This window comes from Haliotis rufescens, unplaced genomic scaffold, assembly GCF_023055435.1.
Source record: "Haliotis rufescens isolate VD_foot unplaced genomic scaffold, xgHalRufe1.0.p SCAF_5, whole genome shotgun sequence".
Lineage (NCBI taxonomy): Eukaryota > Metazoa > Mollusca > Gastropoda > Lepetellida > Haliotidae > Haliotis > Haliotis rufescens.
The window spans coordinates 39,447,957-39,468,555 of record NW_025964223.1 but is presented as its reverse complement, the minus strand read 5'-3'; the positions used below and the strand labels follow the sequence as shown (position 1 = coordinate 39,468,555).

The 20,599-nt window shown below is 42.1% G+C and overlaps 2 protein-coding genes across 4 annotated transcripts in view; one reads left to right on the top strand and one right to left on the bottom strand.

Annotated features, from left to right (window-relative positions):
• Positions 1-1,152: 1,152 nt before the first annotated feature.
• LOC125372917 lies at positions 1,153-19,407 on the bottom strand. 3 transcript variants are annotated; one of them, XR_007218268.1, is made up of 3 exons: positions 19,224-19,407; positions 3,032-3,134; positions 1,153-1,265 (listed from the first exon to the last, which is right to left on the bottom strand). XR_007218268.1 is itself a non-coding variant. In XM_048383631.1 (3 exons), the coding sequence occupies exons 1-3, from the start codon at positions 4,878-4,880 to the stop codon at positions 1,164-1,166; spliced, it is 318 nt and encodes a 105-aa protein (XP_048239588.1). In that variant the 5' UTR covers positions 4,881-4,987; the 3' UTR covers positions 1,153-1,163. The 3 variants fall into 3 exon arrangements, 1 of the variants encoding a protein (XP_048239588.1); XR_007218269.1 differs by lacking the exon at positions 19,224-19,407 and adding an exon at positions 4,395-4,498; XM_048383631.1 differs by lacking the exon at positions 19,224-19,407 and adding an exon at positions 4,768-4,987.
• The window catches only part of LOC124123768 (transmembrane protein 45B-like), a 47,783-nt gene continuing 45,796 nt past the window's right edge, over positions 18,613-20,599 (top strand). Inside the window, exon 1 of the mRNA XM_048383629.1 lies at positions 18,613-18,653. The gene's annotated coding sequence lies outside the window, so the exon portion shown is untranslated. The remainder of the gene's footprint in view (positions 18,654-20,599) is intronic.

Below are 20,599 nucleotides of genomic sequence, written 5' to 3'. Positions count from 1 at the left end.
AATATTATGAATGTTATTTTCATAATTACTATTAAATGTGGTGTGTACACATATAAAATATTGTTTCTATGAGTCTTTTAGTGTCTCGTAGGCCATTTTGGCCGGCCGCTGAATTTTTACATTCTTGCCATGTCATTTTATATGTACAGCGGGTGACACTATAATAAAATATCTTCTTTTTCTCAACTGATCACTTGGTTTGTTTCAGGTGTTTCATATCGGTGTCAAGTCTCAAAGGTCAGCTGAGAAAGCCCGAGTGACAACTATTTTCATTATGTCCACGGTTCTTAAAAAAATACATTGAGTTAGATAACAATGAGCAATTAATCAACGTATTATCGGTTAACCCTTTAACAAAGTATGTTGTTTTTACATCGGCACTTCACGCCATGATATGAGTGTATTCCCTTTGCTTTACCAAACCTAGACATGTAAACACTTACGTTTGACATATCCACTGTGCATGGTAACAGTGATTAATCAATCAACGTATTTTCTGTTAATCCATTGATGGCTAGGAATGATCCGTTGATTTACAAAAAAGTATATTAACTGATCATTCATCTCTTGCTGGGCTGCCACGTGCACATTACATAAACACATTTCACCTCACTTCAAACCTGGATTTTGATTGAGTAATTATCCCAGACACAAGAAATGCCAAATGGGAACCTTTATCACTGATTATACCTGTAATAAATTCATTAACTGAGCAGCAAGTGAATAACGACAAATACTCAAGTGTAGAGTATACCAGAAAACACGGATGGCAACAAGAGAGTAGTAATCTATTATCCACGCAATCCGAAATACGAAAATACTTTCACTGCTGGGATGCTTTTTATATATTATTTAACTATAACCATCAGGGGTATTTCCAAATGACGACATCCGATGAGCTTCCGCCGTTCTTTTTGTCTGTTTGTTTAGGTTGAAGAAATTAATCAACATGCGCCCTTTGTCAAAATCTTTATAGATCACGGGTAACCAATCAGCCCAGCTAACACGAAACTGTTATAAAAACATCCGTAAAACACGTTTCGGAAATGTTTTGAAAACGAACCAGAGTGTTGGTAAAGCTGTGTTTTGCTGCCAATGTTCAAAACGTACAACACCCAGTCACTGTTAACAAGATACATTTAATCAACAAAGAACTTCAAGACTCATTTCTGTGGAGATTTTAATATTTTTAGAAAACTTTTACAACTTTCTAAATTATTGATTGTCAGAATCTTCTTTCTTTGATTTTGCTTTGATCCATTTTTCTGAAACATAAAACAAATTCTGAAAAAATCTAAAGCAGGTATTTAATATATACACATGCACAAAGGTTAAGCGCCACCATATTCATAGTCTCTTGATTTAACTGTGGAAATCAGAAATACGAAATATGATGCTGTATGACTGAAATAGGCTTCCATAGTTTCATGAACCCAAATTTGTCCAGATACCACAAGGAAAGCGTGCTTTACGTGTTGCTGCAGTTCCCTTACCCTATAAATAGTGAAATTCAAGTTTCAGACACGTGGTTGCATTTTGCTCCTGTGTGAGATTCCCCTTCCAATAGAGGTTGAAAATCAGCCATGGTGAGGAGAAAGTTAACGAACGCTGAAAGATGGCAAGTCATAGGCATGAAAAATGCTGGCATGTCATGCAGGGCCATTGCAAGACAAATGGGTCGTCATCAAAGTGTTATCACTCGTATGATTGTCAAACATGGTCAAACCAATGATGTCAATGACAGACATAGGTCTGGTTGGCCAAGAAAGACCTTGGATTACTTGGATTGGCAGTGGATTACCGATAAGAGACTCTCGACGATGACCGTAAGGCGTCTCCTCAGAGCGGCTGGTTATAACGCCAGAAGACCAGTAAAACGTCCTCAACTGACTGAGAGGCACATGCGGAATCGTCTGATATGGTGTCGTGCCCGTAGTCGATGGAACTTGGCCAACAGGAGAAGGATCCATTGGTCTGACGAGTGTCGAATGCTGCTACGAACGATGGTTGAATACGTGTTTGGAGGGAACGTAACACTCGTTTTGCACCAAGGAACAACCAGAAGACCTTAGCATGTGGCGGGGGGGGGGGGGGTCTGTCATGATATGGGGTTATGTTTCCTTCGGCTGCAAACTTCCGCTGGTGACAATTCGTGGAAACCTGAATGGCCAACAATACCAAGATGCCGTTCTTCGTCCAGTGGTAGTCCCTCATTTTGACAACCATCCTCTTCAGACAGGACCTGTTTACATGGACCTGTTTACATGGACGACAATGCTAGACCACACAGATCTCGGGCAGTTTTGGCTTATTTGCGTCAAGAAGCTATTGCCGGATCTAAATCCGATTGAGCATCTCTGGGACATTCTTGGCCGGAAAAGCAGACATCGTGATCCCCCAGTTACAAATCTCGCTGGACTTGAAGCCGCACTTCATGAAGAATGGATCCGTTTGCCTCAGAGAAGCATTCAACAGCTTGTAATGAGTATGAGGCGTAGGGTTGAAGCTGTGGTCAATGTCCGGGGATCATACACACGTTACTGTCTTGCAATATACTCTGCACTCACTAGGGTGTCTATGTGACACCTGATATGGTCTGCTGATATCATGACAGTTACATGACAAAAAAAGTTTTTCAATGTTTTCTGATCCTTCAACTTCTGGTCTTCAGTAAAATTCCTTTCTGCTCATATTCTTTTGGAACACAAGATAAACTTGCTTTGGGACAACTTTTGCATCACATGAGGTTTACATATACGGCTTATAACAATCGTACATCTCGTTATAATAGTCATAAATAAGTGCCAAAAGTAACAGCTCACAAATATGGGGGGGTGGCGCTTAACTTTTGTGCATGTGTATATATATAACAGTATCATGCATCACATTGAATACACCCCAACCCACTTTACGGTCAATGGCTGAGTGCAGATACAAATCCAATTCTTAGCATTAATTTTAAAGCCACAAAACCACCAAAAGATACTTGATCAAGTAGCTCATGGTATTTCACAACAGTTTCTGCACTTACGTTTGCATCATTCACAGCCCCTGGTGTATTTGGTGTAGTCCTCAATACACCTAATATTTCCGTGTGTATTTCCTGGAATGCTGTTGTATTCTTTTGCCACTGGCTGCAGCGAAAACAAAAATGTTCCACATTATAACAAAGTTATATCTTGAACTATGTTCAATAAGCATTATATTGTTAATCCAAAGATGAAATATATTATGTAGGTTCATAACATTATTTTAATTCTGGAAACTCATTTGTCCAGAAACGGTCCATGCTGTGGCCAGTTTCGGTCAAAGGCATTTACAAAAATTCATCTTTGCTGATTTCATTGGGACCATCAGTGGTCCACACTAAGGAAAAAAAAATGTTTCGAAATCTCGAAATCTGAACTATGTCGCCCATGGGCCTGCCCATATACATACAGGCTGACATGGGCTATGAATACTAAAGTGCCACTTGCAAACGTCCTTTGTGAATGTTTTGAAGGTCTTCATTGATGATATGAATTTAATTACGAGTTTCTGGTTGTATGATCACATTCTCTTCTTTAGTCCCGTCACATCAATCTTTGACTGTTGTGCGTGTGGGTGACAGGTGCAGTTGGTAAGACATAAAACGTGTTCTGTACTGTATTCAACAAATATCAAGAGGTGTGCAAGTCCATGCACATGGTTGTTCACACCAGGGCGTTTATGCATTGTGAACGATGCCACATTTAATAATGCGACTATTACTAACAATAGATTGCAACCACAGATCATGTTTGAAAAGAACTTGGTATCAAACAAACCATGACATTAACATAACGAGGCCGTGAGAAACACCTGGTTGTATATGCCAACTTAAGTACAACAGTGTATATCTGTATTTCTACACAATATGATATGCCACAGGCTGACCTCTGGAATACGCTGTACCCTACACGCTACACTCTGCATTCAACACGGGTAAAAGTCATTCATTGCTATTGGGAATTTGATGATTGTTCAAGTACATAAGGGAATATAATTTCCGCATATGCACATTGAAGTTTTCACTTCGATCATTGCGTAATGTGTTGGTTGGTGTGTGGTGCAGTTGTTAGGCTTTCGGGAATGTTATTGTCTAACCCCATCAGCCACCGAGGCTTCCACAAAAATGAAAATCCGACAACTGGTAGTGTAGTGGCGCGTTGTAAGCCACGAATCGCTAAGAGAAAGCAAATTAATCGCTGCAACAGTTCGAAGCCCATGCTCACTCTTCCAAAATGGTGGCGCAACTACCGCTTGTTTGCCTTGACGTAGAAGAACGTAATAAAAGAGGCTCGATGATGAGCTGATGAAATTTATGACTACTTTGAAGATTTGGAGCAGACTGAGGATGATGGGGTGTTAGCTACCTTTGCTCATTTCCTCGTTGATCCAGACAAGAATTTCTTGCTCAGCTGTCAAAGGCAGCCGCCATTTTGGTTTGAGAACGAAGCGACCTCAGCCAGCAGTTGTTTCGCTTGCAAGCGGCTGAAAATTAGCGCACTGTTGTAAGGCGAATCGCTGTACATAGCTTACAAGCGATTCGCGCTTTGCAAAGCACCCCGAGATCACGTACTTTGTGTACCCCTCTGACAAATGTAAATTGGCATGGCTCCCATGGCCGAAAGCTATGAATACACAATGCCATTTAGAAAGTGGTCAAATGTAACAAATGTTATATTAACACAATGCCATTTAGATACTGCTTAGATAAGCGGATACTGCTTTTGAAAATGAACTTACCCCCTAAGAAAACAGAGTTCGACAATCCAGCTCTTGCTGCACAATGTCACTTGGATGTAGAATAAACTTGAACTGATGATGGCGGGTGCAAAATATGACGTGTGTGACGTCATTTCATGAGACAATAAGGTATTTTGTCATAACATTTTAAAATTGTTTTCGAAACGTTTGTGTGATAACAGTTTTTACAAACGTTTTAAGAACATGTCAAAAACATTTATTTTTGTGATAAATTTTCAAAAACGTTTTAAAACATTTTAATAACTAGTCATGAAAAATAATTAAATGTGAGAGAATGCGTCTTTGACCATAGGTCTATATTTATTCACTTCTCAACGATCTCTCTCACGCCCCCGCAAAATATGCGCGACTAAATGTAATTGCCTGTGACACTATCTGTGATCAGCAACAAACAAATCATGTGAAGTTTTGTCTTACTCATATCTGCTATATTTTCTTTAGACATTTAGCCTACAGATTAAACTGTAACTGTTGTGAAAATGTTCTATTACTGCATTACCAGTCCACAGCCACGTAATCGGTACTCACTTTAATACATGGCGATAACATTTCATGAAAATATGTTCTAGCATAACATTTCTGCAATGTGTTGAAAACATTGCAAAAACATGTTATGAAACAGTTTCACCTATGTTACAGCATGATGTTCTTGAATAACATTTTAAAAACTTTTCAATAACATTTCATGAAATACTTTCTGACATAAAATTTCTGCAATGTGTTGAACACATTGTAATAACAGTGAAATAGTTTCGGCTATGTTATGGCATGATGTTCTTGAAAACCATTTTAAAACCATTTCAATAACATTTTGAATAATTATTCTAAAACGTTGATCAAATGTTTTGACGAAAAAGATTTTGAAAAACTACAATGAAACTTTTTTGAAAATGTTATGTGTTAGCTGGGAGTGTTCAAAAATGCGTAAAACAAATATTGCCTCCAAGTTTATTTACGCTCCAAGCCTTTACAGACGGGAGCCCAGTCTATTGTCACGCTCAGTTGCGTTAGCGAGCAAATCGACTCACGGCAGCTAGTTAGCCCCAGCGGCCAGTGTCAGACAGCCGAGAAGAAGCCAGAGATTAGTGCCCCTTTAAATAACTACTAATTGTACTAGTAGTTGACAATTAAAGATAAATCCGATCTGTGCTCATACAGATCACAAATTAATTCTATCAGCCCAAATATACAACCAAGTTTTAACCAAACAACTGTATTACAGGTTATCTCCCATTAGTTACACGTCCCAGTTGTCACACACCTCTAATGTCCCAGTTGTCACACACCTCTAATGTCCCAGTTGTCACACAGCCTGGGGGGAGGCCAGGAGGGGATTAATTAAGACAACCCCTACTGAGTAATGGACCACTCCTAAGGAGTACATAGGATTACCACAGAGACCAAGGTATACATACTGATTTCCATGCTGGAGTTTTAGCACAAATGTTATTGTGAAATGTTATGATATGACTAAAAGGCAACTAATCTGTATTGAATGTATGGTTAATCTGTCTTACAACAATATATATATATATATGAAACAATGAGATATTCTTTGGTGAATTAATTGCTAATGTATTATTATATTTTACAAGAGTCTGCAGGTCTGCTGTTTTAATCTATTTTTTAAGTATGTTACCTGGGTATACAGGGTTTGTTTCAGCCGCAAAGCCATAAAAAGCAAACCAATCAAATTCGAAAACATCCGTAATCCGTAATCATAAAAATCCGTAATTCTAGGGGTGATCCTTGATCAACACCTCACTTGGCGCAAACATGTAGAATATGTGCAAAACAGATTTAAAAAGACCTGCACATATTACGGGCAATTTCAGGCACAACTCGGGGCACATCGAGGGACACACAGCTGGACCACTACAAATCACTTATCAGATCAAAAATAGGCTATGGTTGTGAGGCCTTTAACCCTGCATCAAACTCTGTCTTGAGCCGCCTCGACAGAATACAATACAAAGCCCTAATGCCACAGGTGCAGCAACAGGCTCTTCACTAGAAGAACTACAAGTAGAAACCCTAAGAAGAGAGCAGTCAATATTATATTTATAACAAGTAATATACCCAAAGAAAGTACAAGTTTACTTTTCTACAATATCTTTATGTAAGTACCTAAAGTACAAGATTCCTATTCTACTTATCTTGGATCACTCCATTCTGATACTTAGGTAACATAGGTTAGACCAGACAAACGGGACGTGTGACTAATGGGAGGATACTGCATTACAGCTATAAAAAGGAGATGGGGCACAAGAGACGGGTCAGATGCGTAGACTGCCAATTAAGTCGGATACGCCCAATTAACACCCGAGTCAATAAATTCCACACTCTAATGAGTGAATAACCTCGGCTGAGTAAAATAACGGGAAATAAATACCGAGAGCTTACCCCTAAAATAAGTCACTTAGACTACAAAATAGACGATTACGTCTGAATAGCAACTAGCCTTTCTGTCACTTTGACTGAACAGAAATACTAAAGTTCCCAAATAGTTATTTAATCACAGGAAAGTTGGTTATCCACGGATTTGCTACAAAAACCGAGTATTAGAAACACTAGTTACTAAGAGGTTAGAAATCAAGGGAAAGTTGGTTATCCACGGTTTACTAGCAAAACTAAGCATTACAAAGCCTTGAAACTAAGATTAGTTAAACCAGAGTAAGTCAGAATCTAGATCGACATGATATAAACATATTTATTTCCATAAAGTGGAGGGATTGGCAAACAAGCAAATTTTGCTTATCTGAATGCCTCTCTCAAACATGATACATATGCATCTAGATCGACATAGCTCTGTGTCGGAGCGATGTCGATCTAGATTTCGACTTTGTTTGGTTGTACTGAACTAAACTCCAGTAGCGAGACAAATCGTGAACGATAATATACTGAACAGCATTGAAAACGCACCACCACGAAAATGGATGTATTTTTTCCGGGCTTAAGTCATATGAAAATATATAAGTGAATGAGTAATATACGACGTTCTGGACGAAGCATGAAGAGGACAGGTCGTCAAAACACATTCCTAATTTTTTTGTGAGCGAAATCGCCAAAACGCAACAAATGGCGTGCACATCATGGAAAACGTGTTTTGTTTCACGGGAAGCATGCAGAATAGGGCTATAAAAGACAGACTTTTAAAAGCCACATCATCTGTTGCTGCAGACGTAAAGGGTACTGACACAAGAAATGCCAAGATTAACAGCAGAGGAACGTGAACATGCCTTGGGCATGCTTCAAGTTGGTACGTCAAGTAGAGTCGTTGCACAAGGGTTTCAATGCAATCATTCAACAGTCCTCAGGCTACTGAGCAGATACCAGCAGACAAGAACCACCAGAGATCGACCACGTCCGGGTCAACGTCGTGTAACTACACCACGTCCGGAGTGTCATGGTGTGGGGCGGCATCAGTCATAACCATCGAACAGAGCTCCATGTTTGTCGTGGAAGAGTTCGTGCCCTTTACTACAGGAATAACATATTGGCAAATCACGTCATCCCATTCTTTCATCGGCACCAGGATATGCACACCTTCCAGCAAGATAATACAAGAGCGCACACAGCACGTGTTTCAACACAGTGCCTAGCGAACAATAATGTGCCTCTGCTTCCATGGCCAGCCCTGTCACCCGATCTATCGCCAATTGTACATCTATGGGATTACCTGGGTCAACGTCTCTCACGTCGTCCGCAAGTACAGAACCTGAGAGAACTTGAAGATACACTACGTCAAGAGTGGAATGCCCCAGAACACTATTCGCAGACTATTTCGATCAATGAGAAGACGTTGCATGGCCTGTGTTGCTGTCAATGGCGGACATACCAGATATTGACGTTTCATTTTAACCCTATGTGTCTTCCTCACACTGGTGACGTAATTGTAATTACTGTGTGGTATTCCTGTTTCCTTTCTCGTCTTTCTTAATAATCCGTCTATGTCTGTTCTAATCAAAATCGGTCATTGCTCAAGTTGTTTTTGTAATATTTCAAGATTCATTGCTGTTCAGTATATAACGAAGTCTGGATGATGATGATGATGATGGATGGAGATGATTTAACGAGCGCTTCCGGATGTGCCGATTTCGCACTCGGGGCATACCTAGAAACATGTGGAGTATGATTTAATAAACTGTTAATTTGCAAATGTATGACCCCCCCCCCCCCCTCCCCCCAACAATCTTTTTGAATTGTTTGAATCATACTGATAATTTTACCTATGAGTTTACCCCTGTTTTAAGTACATTAATTTTGGAGCGCTTGTAAGCTACTTAATGAATCGGTATAAGTATTACAGCCTCGGTTTTTTGTTTTTAGAGTATTGTACAGCGCGGTGTAGATGGCCATCAACTCAGCAGTGAAGATTGATTGGCCATCAGGGAGCCTGTAGATTATATTTGTAGTTTTCGGGTTTAGGGAGTGGGTTCCAAAGCCTACTTGACCACTAGTTTGATTTTTGGACCCATCCGTCTAGCTTTGGTGCCAGCTAGTCCTCCCATGTTTATGGCCTGGTTTACAGCTGGAAGCCCGTCTTTGCTAGTGTAGTAGCATAGCTTTGTATTTATGGGTGGAGTTGGTAGTTTTGGTGTAAAGTGTTGCGACTTAGGGTTTTCCGTTCTGTTGTGGCTAAGCTCTAGTTCGTTTTTTTTATATTAAGAATGTAGCTAACACTTGGTTGTTGGCCTTTGCTTACTTGGGAGAGTTTTTTCAATGGTTTTAGGTTTTTAGCATTATTTAGCAGTTGTTACATTAGGTTATTGTGGACGGCGTTGGTCCCTTCGGAACACCTGCGATCCATAATCAAGTTTTGATACCTAAGTTTTGATGGTGAAGACACGAGGTCTAGAAAGCCTTTAAATATACAGCCCGCGGGCATCCTCTCCTGGACCGCCGGGGAATACAACTGACGGGAGCGCTAACGTGTTTCTAAACAAGAGGCAAACACGACTAGCAAACTAACCACTATATCTACACTAAAGAAGTAAGTACCAAAATAAAGCGCTAAGTATAAGCTGTCATTAAAGCATCATTAAAGATTTACAACAAGCTATCTACAATTATTGATGAGACAAAAATGACCATAAATACATGAGAAATATCTGAATGTAGATATAAATTCCCCTAATGTTTGCAAATCATAAATCATAAACATTTTCAATACAAGAATGTGGTAGCGAACATATACGGGATAACATACATCCAGTCATTACTTAGTTTGAGACTGTCATTAGATCACAAGAGAATGAAATAGTCGGGACACTAATTCTCTAACACAAAATGATCTCACGGTACAATGACACCCGCCGGACTTTGCCTAGTCTGTCTTACAGACCCTGAAAGAAATATATCCAATACTGCCCATGCAAGTCTATAACTACGATTACTGCAGTATCAGGTATCTGAAAATGAAAAATGACTCTGGGCTCCTTTTTATTATATTCTATAACGATAATTTAGCCTGAACTGACTTTTCTGTAAAATATGTTCATTTCAGAGACTAGATGTTAGTCTAGGCCTTGCCCAGCAGTGTCGGAAATAAAGCCGCGGAACAGTGCGGCACTGGACCGTGACATGGTAAACACGAACCACGGTGACAATCAGCAAACCAAATATTTGTTATGAAATACAAGTATATATTTCAACGAATGTAAATATACGCAACTATTCTCAAGCAGGAGTGATAGCAGAATATTAAACATCGTGATATGCACTGCCAGCAGAAAAAATGCACCAACTGTCCAGACACGCTCAATTTCCAGTTACATCGACTGGTATTCATGTTAATGAAACTTACACAAACATTGTTGTTCAAAAGAGTAAACAAGGTTTTGATCACGCGTTGACTTAGCATATCCTCTCTAAGCTAATATGTATTTACATCTGGCCGTGTGTGTGTGTGTGTGTGTGTGTGTGTGTGTGTGTGTGTGTGTGTGTGTGTGTGTGTGTGTGTGTGTTTAGCTGTTCAGCATATAAATTGAAAAGACAAACTAAAAAATATCTTTTAAAACAAAATCCTCCGTTTTATGATAATGCAACTAGCTGTGACTTGGTACAGGGAGGCAATACTACCAGTGTCTGTTAATCTGTAGGTCTTGGAAGAATATATCTAGTTTTCATCAGACCGACATTAGAATATGCGCCAGGGCAAACGTTAATTTATTTGGTGACCTGAAAACCTAATGTATTAAAAATACATGCTTGTCCTAAGAGGCTCGCTGCCTTGATTGATTCATGTCATTTGCTCGGAAATGTATGTTTCAAAGGCCTTATGTTATAGATATGTAATAGTTGAATCCGTTTCTGTGGCTTCTTTAAAACATCATCTCTCCAAAATACCTAATTGTTTCAATATGTTTTCAGAGTGCACCGACATTCTATCTCCTTTGACAGTTTAATGTATACAGAAAACATTCGGCGTATCCCCTCTAATCATAAGCCCGTTATAGGAAGGACCCTTATTCCCCGGCGCTATCTATAAATGTTGTGATTAACACCTCCTCACGTGACCGGATGTTACGTATGTACATGTACGTGGGTCACTGACCAAGCAGCACCGTGTGTGACATACGCTTGCAGTCGGAAAGCGCACGTTAAATCTCCCATATAAGTAAGTAAGTGACCTAGCCCCACATTACGTAATACATCTGTCAACAAAACCTGATCCTCAACTTCAATCAGGGAAACGGACCCAGATCATCAAGAGAAGCGTGTGGAATGTACGGCAGGTCGTGGCGTCGGCTACGACCCCCGCCTCACCAACGACTACGTCGACGGCGAAGAAACGCCTGACGATTTCCTGCCTGTGTGTAAGTGACAGAGCGTGTCTCCGTGCCGGCAACTTTGGCATATCGGTCCCTGTGTGTAAGTGACAGAACGTGTCTCCGTGCCGGTAACTTTGGCATATCGGTCCCTGTGTGTAAGTGACAGAACGTGTCTCCGTGCCGGTAACTTTGGCATATCGGTCCCTGTGTGTAAGTGACAGAACGTGTCTCCGTGCCGGCAACTTTGGCATATCGGTCCCTGTGTGTGAGTGACAGAACGTGTCTCCGTGCCGGTAACTTTGGCCTATCGGTCCCTGTGTGTAAGTGACAGAACGTGTCTCCGTGCCGGTAACTTTGGCCTATCGGTCCCTGTGTGTAAGTGACAGAGCGTGTCTCCGTGCCGGTAACTTTGGCCGATCGGTCCCTATGTGTAAGTGACAAGGTGTCTCCGTGCCGGTAACTTTGGCATATCGGTCCCTGTGTGTAAGTGACAGAACGTGTCTCCGTGCCGGTAACTTTGGCCTATCGGTCCCTGTGTGTAAGTGACAGAACGTGTCTCCGTGCCGGTAACTTTGGCCTATCGGTCCCTGTGTGTAAGTGACAGAACGTGTTTCCGTGCCGGTAACTTTGGCTTATCGGTCCCTGTGTGTAAGTGACAGAACGTGTCTCCGTGCCGGTAACTTTGGCCTATCGGTCCCTGTGTGTAAGTGACAGAGCGTGTCTCCGTGCCGGTAACTTTGGCTTATCGGTCCCTGTGTGTAAGTGACAGAACGTGTCTCCGTGCCGGTAACTTTGGCCTATCGGTCCCTGTGTGTAAGTGACAGAACGTGTTTCCGTGCCGGTAACTTTGGCTTATCGGTCCCTGTGTGTAAGTGACAGAACGTGTCTCCGTGCCGGTAACTTTGGCCTATCGGTCCCTGTGTGTAAGTGACAGAGCGTGTCTCCGTGCCGGTAACTTTGGCCGATCGGTCCCTATGTGTAAGTGACAAGGTGTCTCCGTGCCGGTAACTTTGGCCTATCGGTCCCTGTGTGTAAGTGACAGAACGTGTCTCCGTGCCGGTAACTTTGGCCTATCGGTCCCTGTGTGTAAGTGACAGAGCGTGTCTCCGTGCCGGTAACTTTGGCCTATCGGTCCCTGTGTGTAAGTGACAGAGCGTGTCTCCATGCCGGTAACTTTGGCCTTTCGGTCCCTGTGTGCGTTCTGTTAGGTTGTTATCATTACTGGTACCATTTCGAGTTATTTCAACTTGCAACAATAAACATGGCTGCTGTCTTCAACCCTTCTACCCTGAGTTTTGTCTTCCGTTGTCCACCCTGAGCTACCACACGAGGGCAAACGTGCGCTCTTGGACAGATACATCAAACAAGGGGAATAACCTTCCACCAGAAGTAAGGGGAAGTCGCGCCGCAGTTGTCTGCACCACCACCTGTATGCTATAACTGCTGTAACAGATCTACACACATCTTACACACTATAGATTTAGACACAGTTGTAGCACACGAAATTTCGACCTGTTTCGTGTTTACTTATCTGAGACCTGTTCCTGGCTCTCATTGTGACTACTATTTCCATTTTTTTCAAATGCATTTTTTATGATGGCTCCAGGAAGACATTATTATCAGATATTGGTTCTGACTTTGGAGGACAAACGTCACACAGGTAATTCATTTGGTGACCTGAGAACCCAATGTTTAAAAAATACATGCTTGTCGTTAGAGGCTCGCTGACTCTGTTGCTTCATGTCATCGTATCCTATTTGCGTGGATCGATGCGCACGATGTCAATCACTGGATTGTCTGGTCCGACTCGATTATGCACAGACCGCCGTCATATAGCTTGAATACAAACAAACTAAAAGCAAATGTGACCCCCTAGGAGATAAGGATGCTTGGATACAAATGCTGCTGTGACGTCATAAAGACGTTTGACGTTAACTTAATTCGGTGAAGATCGCAATATGAGCGGACTGTACACCAATATCTTATTCTTCTCTCATCAGTTTGAAATGTAATAAAAACATTATTTCAATACCTTCAGCATACATGTCTACTTTCAATTCATCAGACATTATATCTACAAACAGCAATTATTGCATAATAAGTCGAAAGATGTTTGATGCCTCAATATATCTCTGCAATAGATATGCATTGAAGCTTGTGAACTGTATTTTCGTGTTCCTATGATCCTGTAGTTCCAAAATATAATTAGAAGTCAAAATGTGATTTTCACCCATAATGTTCCTTATCTCATAGTTTGTCACAAAAATATTTTTGTCCGTAGACACATTTATAGATTTAACAGATTCATTAATTGGCATGTAAACTGTATCATATTTACATAAATATGAGATGTACACTATTATGGCTTTCAGGCACATGCTTCACGTGTAACTGTTCCCTCTCCAATACGTGATAGTATGTATCACAGTACATAGGGAGAAGACGGCAAGGCGTGGTGCCTTTGTACCTAGTCCCAGCGTCGTTTTGGACACGAAAACATTTAAATGGAAATCATGTGTCAGAGAGCCACCCTGAGGGAGGGGTCTTTAGTCTTAGGCGCCTATTCGTCTAAGGCGCCGCTATTCGCTGTGCAGAGTTGCCTTCCCTTGGGCACGACAGAAACCTGGGACATGATTGTGGGTTCGAATCCCGATTCGCCCCGATTATGTTTCTAGGTTTGTCAGCACAATACCCGTACTCGTGGGTTTCACCGAAGTGGTAATCGTCTGAGACCTGCATCACTTCGGGCTTTCCTCCCACATTAAGCTGACACGCTGCGATATAACTGGAATACTGTTACAAGCGGCGTTAAACCCAACTCATTCACTCACTCACTCCTACTGCTGTGTATCTTCTGTCCATACTTTCATGATATATACCCTGGTGTCATCACCGATGTTCAGCTGTCCATTCACATAATCTTCACAGCTATTTTGCCTTTTGCCGCGCATAATGGACCTCTTTCGGCAGATAATCAATACTGGTTGCTATATATATACTTTAACGTAGTCTTAGGCAAATACTGCTGTTGTGCGTCACCCATGACTACGTTAAAGTTTTCATTACACCTGTTGTGAGGCGAAAGATCTTGTATGCATTAAGGACATTTGACAAGCACACACATCTGGAATTGTATTTGTACATGTATTTGTATATTGAATGCTTAATGTATACTTAATGCTTATACACCTGAAGAAATCACTTGTTTTTATATATATGTATATATATATTTATTGCTTATATATACACACGTGATTACGTCGGATAGGCTTATGAAATTTAACAGAAAATAAACTCTAATAACTCCGAAACAGCCGTTAAAGTTATACAGCACCCCAGTGTCTAGGGGCGTCTTCCGGCACGGCCTGCACGTTGTTGTTGTAGCATTGTCTGAAACGGAGACAGTCTCTAGGTATTCACAGTAATCATTAACTGTTAGATTGATATACATCACATAGAGAGAGTAGGCAGATTTGCTGCTATTGAGATATTTGCTAAGGACCAAACACTAGCCTCTGTAACCAATAGTAACTATTTGCACGACTCTATCCTCTGTAGCCAATAGTAACTATTTGCACGACTCTAGCCTCTGTAGCCAATAGTAACTATTTGCACGACTCTAACCTCTGTAGCCAATAGTAACTATTTGCACGACTCTAGCCTCTGTAGCCAATAGTAACTATTTGCACGACTCTAGCCTCTGTAGCCAATAGTAACTATTTGCACGACTCTAGCCTCTGTAGCCAATAGTAACTATTTGCACGACTCTAGCCTCTGTAGCCAATAGTAACTATTTGCACGACTCTAGCCTCTGTAGCCAATAGTAACTATTTGCACGACTCTAGCCTCTGTAGCCAATAGTAACTATTTGCACGACTCTTGCCTCTGTAGCCAATAGTAACTATTTGCACGACTCTAGCCTCTGTAGCCAATAGTAACTATTTGCACGACTCTAGCCTCTGTAGCCAATAGTAACTATTTGCACGACTCTAGCCTCTGTAGCCAATAGTAACTATTTGCACGACTCTAGCCTCTGTAGCCAATAGTAACTATTTGCACGACTCTAGCCTCTGTAGCCAATAGTAACTATTTGCACGACTCTAGCCTCTGTAGCCAATAGTAACTATTTGCACGACTCTAGCCTCTGTAGCCAATAGTAACTATTTGCACGACTCTAGACTTTGTAGCCAATAGTACATGTTTGCTTTCACTGTTCTTGACCACGGTATATAGGATTGTTTGACTGAATTGTATCCCAGATTAACATCCCGCCCCTCCTGTCGCCCTTCTCCACGCTGTAATTAAGGTGGTACACTGTCACTGCTACACACAGCATGGCCTGTGTCTACCTGGAAACTATACACGTATACATACTGTTGGCCCCAGGCTTATATCTGTTGACATTATCACATACATACTATAGAAAGCCGGAATTATCATTAATTTAAGCCATATTATATACCTTGACCTTTAGTACCGCAATGTCAGCACTTAAATGAATAAGTGAGGATATGCCCAAAGGCTGCTGGAGAAACATGTCGCCATTGTTGACAGCGTAACTTGACCACAAATCCATTGCCATTGTGCCGTGCTCTCAGTCTCTGTGTTAACTTGAAGCCCATTGCTTATGAATAACAATAGACGGAACCCCGATTTGACTAGAGATTACCTTGGTTACGTGATGCGATAACGACATCGGCTATACATAATAACACCAGTTATAAATGGCGAGTTCTGTAACTGTAATTATATCCCGGGTAACCCCCGAGGCCAGCAGCTGAGACCGCCTGGATTCAGTGTGTCCTGCTCTGGTAGGCGGGGTCCGGAGATTGTGCATGTCTAGTGCCGAACCCTCTCATGTCCCTGTGAAGGGTATGAGAAGCTGACTTCAGATTGCAATGTGAACCGTTATATTGTTTTCAGAGAACAGCGAACAAACGTTGCATATTACTGGTCGTCAAAAGTTGCATGTTTGCTGTTCTCTCTTTTGATATTTAAAATCGTCAAAATTAGCATCTTGACTGGGTTCCCTGGAATTTAAAACAATGTATCTCAGAATAATTGTTCAATGTTCATTGTGCGACATAACCATGATGTCAATGACGAACCATATTAAAACAATAATTGGGTATTGTTTCAATATGCTAAAGACAAAAGTAATTGAGATCATGTTTTAATTTACATTTACACTTTACTGTTTTAAAATTAGGTTGAAGATGGGCCCCACACGTTTTTTAAGTATTCCTTTTAAATCAAAATCTAACCAAATTAATAACACATTTACATTCCTACGAAGCCATTTGTGTGTTCTTTACACAAATGATAATCAAATGTCTCGTAGCATAAAGCTACGCTAGCATGCCAAGTGGTTAAGCTGGTTCCCGGCTCACTATGCGAGTCGTCAACTTGCGCCATATATTGTGATATTAGAGACGGGGCCCAGCTTAGCCAAGTGGTTTGTTATGCAACGTAAGAAAACCGGACATTCTGTTAAGTATATTGTCAATATCGTCATTACAGTTATTCATTTTCAGCCATCAGTATATTCACATGATCACATTACGTTTTCTTATGTGTACCTACGCTGTACGTTCAATGCTATTTAACGTCAACTATAGGTATAATGTCAATCTGAATACAGTCGTTCAGAGTATAACAAATGTGTACCAGTCAACTGTGAGTGAGTGAGTATGGTTTTACGCCGCTCTTAGCAATATTCCAGCAATATCACGGCGGGAGACACATTGTACCCATGTCGGGATTCGAACCCGGGTCTTCGGCGTGACGAGCGAACGCTTTAACCACGAGGCTACCCGACCGCCCCCAGTCAACTGTGAACAGACAAGTGTTCCATATTTGTACGTCTTACTTCATACTGATCAACACAACTTTACGCAGAAATCTCGATGATAATGGCATCTATATGTTGCTTGTGACCTAGGACAAGACAGCGTTTAGCCCGAATAGTTCTAACGTGAAACCCTTATAACATTAATACTATCACATGACACGCCCTGTGCACACTCACCCAATGCTATGACGAATATGGGCGCTGTTATTAACAGGACGCTATTTTGACTGTGCATCGTCAAGTAGGTTAAGGGATCTAATCAAAAGTGGGATGTCGGATAATCTCGTAATTTCAGTTGGGGTTAATGGGCGTTAACAGGTCGACATGTTTGTCATCCGATAAAATTCGCTTGACAATAGAAAGATTCCAACAACTTCACAATTAAGGTTTTCCGTGGGGATGGTATCGTGTCTCAAAACTTTAGGAACTAACTTTTTAATCCTACATCGGACTCATGAAATGCCCCCTAAAGTACCTAGTCTCTGAAGGTTTGAGTGCACAAATAAAGCATAAAACTCATAGTCACATGATAAGGTATGGGGCGACATTGCGTAATTTTCAATGGCTGCTAGTCACGGGGATTTGATTAATCTGGCTTTAGTACACGTGTCCTTAACTATGTATATATGATTATTGACCAAGAGGCCCTGGATCCACGTGCACAAAGCGTTCTTAAGCTCTAACATAGACTTTTGAGTTGTCTAACTAATCATTGAATAATTAGACGCTAGGGTCCGAGTGGTCTAATTTATTTAACCTACCATCAGCCATGGCAGACATATAAATACACGTATACCCCAAGTTTATCATGATTGTGTTTGTAGGAACTGAATGGAGTGAGGATCGGATGGTTACAGTTTGTTACCTGGCTATTTTGTCATGGATCGTTCATGCTATCAGACCGTCCCCAAAATAGAGCAACTTCCCTGAGAACGAAAGGCGGCGTCATACCGAAAAGCGTTAAAAGATGGTATCTGTTTTTTACCAGGCCTGACGCTCTGCGTTAAGGGGATGAAACAAGGACACGCCGTTCTAGAGTTAGTATAGTGTGTTTGAGTAAGGTATTCCTGTTAAAAATCGGCATAAGTCCGGACAAGTAAAACCAGCCACATCAGTTATATAAGTGCTTGAGCTCGACGTTACACCCCATTTCACCTCATCTCACCTCCCCGTGAAGAGCCGGGTTAGAGGCTACTAAACACTACCAAACTCATGGACTTGGATCAGTCCCTCCACGCCAGGTAGGTATCATATAGGTAGAAAGATAAAACGCAGGTGCATGCTGTTTGTGCCTGTGTGTAGTAGAACTGGAATACGTCCGTGTTCGGATTATATTCAGAGGTGAGGTGAGGTCTGGTGAGGTAAATGGAGTTTAACGTCGTGTTCAAGATTATTGCACATATATAGAGACGTGCACGCACGTGTGTGTGTGTGGCTGCTTGTACTAATACCAATTTATAGTGCTAGCCCACTCAGTATACTCCGAACCGACCAGTCCTTGTTTTAGTGTCGAACGCCAAGCAGGGAAGCAACAATTTAAGTTCCATCTTTTAGCGTCTGGTGTTTTGGCGCGGCCTGGGATCGACCCACCCACACCCCCACCTTTCTCTCTTGACAGCGCCGAGCGCCAGGCAGGGTGACAACAAATACCATCTTTAAACGTCTTTTGGTATGACGCGGCCGGGGATGATTTTATTCCGAAGTGAAGCATCTGATTCAGTGACAACGTGTATTCTGCTGTACATTTGCAAAGAACATTTCAATATTATGCACTTGCACACATGGCTGAATGTCATTTATGTCAATAACACTTGCTGTTGACGAGTGACCTCTACTCCCTCATCACGGCAGCTGGCACTGGGGTCCGGGTTGTTAGGTGTTACCGCCGACGGTTCCTGCAGGCTTCTGTGTTGGGTGCTACTGGCGGCCCCAGGAGGATATACATGTTGGCTCCTCCAAGTGAGCTTCTGCAGTGACATGGTATTGACGACCAGACATGTGGGGATACCGTAGTTCCTCCAAGTGAGCTCCTGTAGTGACATGGTATTGACGACCAGACATATGGGGATACCGTAGTTCCCCCAAGTGAGCTCCTGCAGTGACATGGTATTGACGACCAGACATATGGGGATACCGTAGTTCCTCCAAGTGAGCTTATGCAGTGACATGATATTGACGACCAGACATGTGGGGATACCGTAGTTCCCCCAAGTGAGCCTCTGCAGTGACATGGTATTGACGACCAGACATGTGGGGATACCGTAGTTCCCCCAAGTGAGCTCCTGCAGTGACATGGTATTGACGACCAGACATATGGGGATACCGTAGTTCCCCCAAGTGAGCTCCTGCAGTGACATGGTATTGACGACCAGACATATGGGGATACCGTAGTTCCCCCAAGTGAGCCTCTGCAGTGACATGGTATTGACGACCAGACATGTGGGGATACCGTAGTTCCCCCAAGTGAGCCTCTGCAGTGACATGGTATTGACGACCAGACATGTGGGGATACCGTAGTTCTGCAGTGACATGGTATTGACGACCAGACATGTGGGGATACCGTAGTTCCCCCAAGTGAGCCTCTGCAGTGACATGGTATTGACGACCAGACATTTGGGGATACCGTAGTTCCTCCAAGTGAGCTCCTGCAGTGACATGGTATTGACGACCAGACATATGGGGATACCGTAGTTCCTCCAAGTGAGCTCCTGCAGTGACATGGTATTGACGACCAGACATGTGGGGATACCGTAGTTCTGCAGTGACATGGTATTGACGACCAGACATATGGGGATACCGTAGTTCCCCCAAGTGAGCCTCTGCAGTGACATGGTATTGACGACCAGACATATGGGGATACCGTAGTTCCTCCAAGTGAGCTTATGCAGTGACATGGTATTGACGACCAGACATGTGGGGATACCGTAGTTCCCCCAAGTGAGCTCCTGCGGTGACATGGTATTGACGACCAGACATATGGGGATACCGTAGTTCCTCCAAGTGAGCTCCTGCAGTGACATGGTATTGACGACCAGACATGTGGGGATACCGTAGTTCCCCCAAGTGAGCTCCTGCGGTGACATGGTATTGACGACCAGACATGTGGGGATACCGTAGTTCCTCCAAGTGAGCTCCTGCAGTGACATGGTATTGACGACCAGACATGTGGGGATACCGTAGTTCCCCC